This window comes from Dermacentor silvarum, chromosome 8 (genome assembly GCF_013339745.2).
Source record: "Dermacentor silvarum isolate Dsil-2018 chromosome 8, BIME_Dsil_1.4, whole genome shotgun sequence".
Lineage (NCBI taxonomy): Eukaryota > Metazoa > Arthropoda > Arachnida > Ixodida > Ixodidae > Dermacentor > Dermacentor silvarum.
Genome location: NC_051161.1, coordinates 120,050,587 through 120,057,460, shown reverse-complemented (window position 1 = coordinate 120,057,460; position 6,874 = coordinate 120,050,587). Strand labels below are relative to the sequence as shown.

Sequence of the window (6,874 nt, the reverse complement as noted above, 5' to 3'; positions counted from 1 at the left end):
AGATATTTCTGTGCTACCAAGGAAGTAGTCTGCTTGAAGGAATTGTTTCTTTTTCGTAAACCGGATCAGATTACATTTCGAGAGATTCAGCGCCATATTCCATTTTTGGCACCAAGAGTACACGGAGTTGAGGTCATGCTGTAGTGTAACTGCATCTGCTTCAGAGGATATGGTGCGGTAGACACAGTGTACATGCATCAATGATACAGGCACGTTTCAAAACACAATGCGCCGAAGCTGACGGCGGGTGTAATAACGCTCACGACGATGCGAACAGATATTTTTTACGTCCCGTTATTATAACAATTGTTACCTAACCAAAAAGTCCTTATAGAAACAGCAGCTTTCTTTGCTTAATATATTACGCTGTCCGAACATCAAGATATAAAGAAATTTGAAGAATGCAAAGGCAGTGGCATATCAGCGATAAGCGTTGCTTCAAGAAACTTTTGTGAAATGTCGCCGATTCACTTATGTATTCAACACGCGGGACAAGTATTGAGACAGAACAATTCGCTGTGAACACCTGTCCAACGAGCCCTTGCACCGGGAATTCACGGGCATAAATTAGGACGAACGCTCAACAGCTTAAGATGTAATCACATTTCAATCTACAGGAAGCGGCGTCCACATGACGGCGTGATTAATTCAAAGCGCTTGTTTCTAGCATCACTCAACTTCTTTTTATTCCTTGTATTTGCATGTCCCTTTTCCTTCGACTAAGATTCACACAAGCCACTGGATTTGTTACACATTTGCACGTTGTTTCCCTCACCTTTGCGCAAAATTTTAAACATTGCTGACTTAACATGATGACTGTCGTCACAAGCAAAAACCGATGGAATGTGCCCGGAGTTACCAATTATACACATTTGGAGGCAGCCTCAGCGGAGCGCCTCGAGGAACGTTTAGCGGCCTTGGGATTTTTCCACGAGCTGTTGTCCTCAGTTTTCACTTCTCGGCATTTTTGTGTGACTGCTCTCGTGTGCGCACTACGCACATCGAATGCCTAGCTTTTGAATCTGCTTCTCTGCATTACAGTTCGACGGTCATTGCTGTTGGCCACCACATTACATTACAGTTACCTCATTACAGCTCATGACAGCTCCCTAATACATCAACTGAGAGGAATTTTTTGAGCACGCCGTATCGTGTCGGTATCCTGGTGCGAAGCAACGGCGATAGCAAGTCGGAATGAACAACTAGATACCGCTGCAGCCTTCGGCAATCAAGTGCACTTTAAATATTGCCATTTATTAAACTGACTAAATGTAAGCTATCAGTAAAACAATGTAGCCTTGTCAGTGCGCCTGGGATGCATCTGGAATGATCATGATGCAGCAGCAAAGCTTGAATCGACTTTTTTTTTTACTGCCGGTAAGTCTTATACCTCATAATATAACCGACATACGAATCATATGTACACAAAGTTGCCATGCAAATGTATGAGGAGAGAAGCAGAAACACTGACCTGAAATTGACAGTTAGGCTTGTACCGTAATAGACTCATATGCTGCAGGATATTCCTGCGAACACTCAACGCGCGAATTATGGAGTGCTAAACGTGCTTTGTTGCGGTTAACGTACTGGCAGATCTTACTATTGCTTGTGAAGTTAAACTTCACGCTTACATCTTTGAAGTAAACATTCTGCCATTTAGCCCTTCCTTTGAAACAATCGGCAAATGCCGGTCTCATTGGTTCTCCCATGTAAACAGACGCGGAAGCTCTGACGCGTTGTGACTATTTTTACCCCCACTACGTGCTCAGAACTTTCCCCGCGGTGTTGACAATCCGACTTCACCGGAAGTTAGATGCAATACGCGGTGGCGTAACGAGCGAGGGAGTATGCTTCCGGTGTAAACGCGCCTTTCGTCGACGACAAGGTTGAATGATGGCGGCAAACAGCGCTCCAGGCGGTCGCGTAATTTGACAGCTTGATCGAGTGGGGCAACGAGGTGATGCCTGCGCTGTTCGAACGAGGCATGCATACTTCAACCGTAAAAGAGTCAAACTGACAGCAGGACTACGACACTCGGCACCTTTGACTCCGAGGCGGAGTTACGGGACAGCGTCTTGTCTACGGAATGTTCACATGCTGCGAAAATTGCGGACACTATCACAAAGAGGATAAAAGATGGTAGGCCACGTCTGGGTATCATGTCTCGGCTCGTATGTCTGCCCTGGTCCTCCATCTGTTTGTCCTTAATTTATAGCGCCGAGGAATGGCAACTGACTTTCGCTCGAGCACGTGCAGGCTCACACACGCACCGTGAGCGCCCATGTTGTCCTAATTTTCACCGTTTTAGTGACAGCCTAGGATCATAGCAGTCTGCCTGTCCACTCTGATTGATACAAAATTTAAAGCAAAGAGGGGATGTTCATTGAGAGGTGGGATCACAGACTACACCACTAGGGTAATTTGGCACTTCTCGCACTGTACCACATGCACCAACGAAACTGAACAACTCCCGACACCCACGAGAAAGACGTACCTGAGAGCAGGGTATTCCGATCCACGGACGCAGCAACAAGCGACGACCAAAAGTAGCAGCACCAGCGCCGCGAAGCGAAGAGCACTCGGGGTAGGCATGTTTCTGCGCGGCATCGCGTCTCTGTTCGACGCGCGCGTCAAGAGAGGGGTTGTCGATCGAGGCCGGCGGCTCTTCGGCGGCCGCTAGGACGGGCTTCTCCCTCTCGCTTTCGCCTTTCCTCCTCTTCTCCTGCACAACACCCTCTGCTTCGTCGCGTGACGCCAGGTAAACCGGCCACCTTCTCTCGTGCCGCCGGGGCTGCCCCCCTCTGCTTGCACGCCAACCGAAGCGGTGGCGGTTCTGACGTAGCGCACGCAAACACGGAATGAAGAACCAGTTTCCTCCAGTTGCGGGCAACAAGAGTAAAGCCTAAGCCGCGTGGAGGGGTGCGAGAAAATCGCCACCGAAGGGCGCGCAGTGGCGACTACAGGTGCGCGTTACCATCCCCCCCCCCCCCCCCCCCCGCCTTTTCAACCGCTCAGTGCAGCTGTAATGGCCCAGCGCGTTTTGGGACCGGAACTGAGGAAGATGACACCGGATGGGCCAAGTCACGCGCCAGCTTCTTGAATGCTCGGCCTTTGTGTTGGCCAAGGGTTCCTCCGTAGCTGCTTAACGGCTCGTCTATACCGCTTGCGCAATTTGGGCATTAGTATTAGCCTGCAGTATATTGAAGGGCGCCCATTGCCTCAGCATCACCGTGCCAGTGCTCCTGATGGCACTGTAAGCGCACCAGCGAAGCGGTTGGCCGATACCGGCGCATTGGCTGTGCGACAACGTAACTAGAAGGTTACTGACGGTCTTTTATTCAATCTTGTGAACGCTGCGACTGCGTTAGTGTAGCTTATTTCGTTCTCAGCGTAGGTCAGTACAAATATTCTTGCGCTTATTTGTTGAGGTTGCAAACCTCCATTGATCACCTTCCGAAAAATGTGGAATAGCGGGTGCAGTTTCAGGCAATTGCAGACACTTTTTGATGGGTGCCTAATGCAATAACACTCGTGATCTTAGATTTAGGTGCACCATGAACAGCTCCAGGTGGTAAATACTAATCGGGACTTCTCCACTATATAGCGTCTATCATAGCCACAGTTAGCAAACGTACGTTAAAATGAACATTTCCGCAAGAAACAAAATAGAGTAGGGTGATTTCTTGACGTGTTCAGCATTTTGTCAGAGCGTTTCGTACACGTGGGTTTACTTAGGATGCTCTGAACGTCAGAGCTGATTACGTGGCCTACTGCTCAGAAGAAAAATATATACCGGCATCCACCATTGATTGCATGCAAAGAAATATACGATTAACGACAGAAATCACCGAAAGTCATTACTAAATTTTGCGCTAGCTTTCCGGTTATCCTACTGCATTTGTCATGTTTCCCCTGTGGAGCGCGGGACCATTATTGGGCACGTTGTATACGAGCCTCGCGTGTCTTGCAACCTCGTCACCTTAACCTCTGTATCCATAGCGGCTTCATTTATTCTGGTCATTTTTTTTTTTTTTTGCCCCGCGGCCCGCGATCACGTCAACCGGGCCTCTCTCGCCGCCTCACGAGACCTCCGACCACCTGGTGACGCACCATACACCCCACGTTTAACGCCATCCTCCAACACTACCGACTGGGACGCAGGGTGTACCTGCCACCTCACCCAAAACTGACCAAAGAGGAAAGCACCGCATTCTGAAGACTGCAGAACAACACGTACACCCATGGGATCCTCATGCATTGCATCCACCCAACGCTGCACACCTAGAACTGCCCGATCTGCGTCGTGCCAGAGACTATGGCTCATTTACTACTCGAGTGCCCGTGGCGCCCCGAAGACGCCGTAACCAAGCCTACAACAACCGCAGACGTGAACCTCCTCGCCGAGACGTGGGAGGCCAAGATCTCCACCCCGGCCCTGGAATACCAACGATGTCTTGTCGCCAGAGCCAGGGATGCTATCGCGGCCAGAGGATTCCTGGAATGAGGGACCCTCCCACCTTGAGTGATCCACAGCTTCGGGAACACTGTCTCGAAAATTAAAGTTTATTTCATCATCATTACGGGTCTCACTCCGCTGCATTTTGTGCACAGGTCCACAGCGCAAGACGTGACACAAAGACGCATTTCTCGGATGAATGACAGTCATTCACGCTCTCCGTGATATGTAACAGTCATCGTTCCGTGCGGTGCTTCACCTTTTCTTCATAATATAGAAACGCCCCTTCAGCACTACGTTATTTCCTCTCACCTTTTGTGACACATTTCTCAAACATTCTCAAACACATTCTCAGATTTTGAGAATGTGTTTTATGTAGGTGTATAGCAGGTGACAAAGTGTGCGCATCTGGAAAGCGCAGGTGGCGCGATATCAGTTGTACTGCTCGCGCACGGAAGGTGTCGTGGCCTCCGGCGACGTCCGCAGAGCGCGCGCGGATGTGCAGCGGATACGGCTTGACGCTTTCGCTTCTCCAAGATTGCCGTCCGCCTACCCGAACTGAGTGTGGCAGTAGCCAAAAGGTACTATCACTATTTCCTTTCAGTTTTAAAGGACTCCTGAACCAACTCTCGGGCTTGATGAGAAAACACATTCCGCGGATGCCACACGCTGCTGGGAATATCTCAGCCAAATTTTTAAGTCGTGCGCGATGCGTTGAGTTCAGAAGCTCGGTGTGAAGTTACATTTTTCAGAAACATCCTCTCTTCGAACAGAGGCCTGCTCGTTCCCGGTTTCGAACCTGGTTGCGCTTTGCATATGTCGTCATGTGTAAAATTCCCATAGAGGGTTGTAATTGGCTGGCTGACATCAATCATAGGGGGTGTTTAGATCAGTGTGCTTCTTCCCACTGTGACTGCGCATTCTAATTGAAGCTGTTTATTAAACAGGCTGATGCAGGCAAAAAATCTTCGTTTCGAGCTTCGGTAAGAATTATGCACTTCAGGAAGAAGCGGGATATCGTCTGCTCACACTCGGCCGCACCCGTTCATGTTAGAATGAAGCTTCGGCTACACTGCTTATCGGTGTCGTTGGCATCGGGGCTCGCTAATTTCGATTAGTTTTGAACATTCTACTTTCCTCGAACGAAGCGAAACTTAAGCCCAGACCACATGTACACCACGCCTGCTGCGTTTTGCGAGAAAAGGCGGTTAGCATCCACAAGGAACCTGTGCCAGAGACCTCTCACACATAGCCAAAGTGACGCCCGGCCGCTTCAGCTAGACACACGGGCAGACATGTTAGGCACACGGGCAGACATGCCATCGTATTGAGCTATTGACAACCTTTCAAGATGCGCAATTTGGGTTTGTCTACTATTCCTGCAGGACAAAGCCGGTCTGTAACTTGCAGCCCGGTCAGACTGGAGCACAGGATCGCTAGGGCGCACTCCAGCCCTGCTCTACTTATAGCAAACACAATAGGGTTTGCTACGTGCGAATAAAAATGTGCTACTCATGCCACTTCGCACGAGAAAGAACAGCCGCGTGAGGCTTTCTGGTACACTGTAGCGCAGCAAAGTGATGACCCACGTCAGCCTAGTAATAGCGACCGGAAGTAAGCGTTTCCAACAGCGCGCGTTGAAATTCCGCTGAAAGAAAAAAAAAAACACGTTGAAGCTAAGTTACGTAATGCCGTGGGCGTCGTAGAGAAACTGGCGCCGCCCCGCTCCTCCGGAACGGAAGACGCTGCGGAGAAATGTGAAAGATAAATATTATGCTGATAGTGTCTACGCTCGTACTGGGTCTTTTCGAAAAAGTATTTCAGTAATTAAATCCTGGGAGGCACAACATTCGCCCAAAGACATTATTGAGTCTTCAATGAAAAGTGTTTCAGCGTCCCTTACTCTTTGTTTCTAGAATACCGTTTATTTTGCGTAAGACTCATGAGAATTGTTGCTTGATAGGAGTAAATGAGGCTTTTAGAACTAGTTTACCGCAAACTGCACTTATCAACACCAAACAGTTCATTAATAATTGGGAAGTTGTTTGTCCCATAGACAAAATGTAACATATTTCGACAAGGGGGGCACATTTTTTCCACTGATCCTATAGGCCTCAACAAAAAAGTTTTATAAAATCAGTTTATAAACTACACCTACATATAAATCAGTTTATATAAAACAAATTTTTTTGCCTCCCCACCGCGCGTTATACTCTGTGCTACTTCGATATTTCGTGACTGCCCTAAACTACAAACTTTTGCAGCTCTGCCAGTATGTTTTGGAATGAGCACACTATAAACATTCCAAGTATTACTCCTGCCTAAATTTTAATTCCGCAAGTGGATCTTTTTTTTAATGTTGCTGGCGGGTGTTATTGCACAGCGCAGAGGCACAATAAGAGCTCTTGATGATCGTTG

The 6,874-nt window shown here is 48.4% G+C and overlaps 1 protein-coding gene across 2 annotated transcripts in view; it reads right to left on the bottom strand.

The window, feature by feature from the left end:
- LOC119461643 (inactive serine protease PAMR1) overlaps positions 1-2,725 on the bottom strand; it is a 92,069-nt gene extending 89,344 nt beyond the window's left edge. Inside the window, exon 1 of one of the 2 annotated variants that reach the window (XM_049671827.1) lies at positions 2,495-2,725. In XM_049671827.1, the coding sequence (XP_049527784.1) occupies positions 2,495-2,607 (113 nt within the window). In that variant the 5' untranslated portion in view covers positions 2,608-2,725. The remainder of the gene's footprint in view (positions 1-2,494) is intronic. The other variant, XM_037723008.2, reaches the window with a different exon arrangement.
- Positions 2,726-6,874: the final 4,149 nt, after the last annotated feature.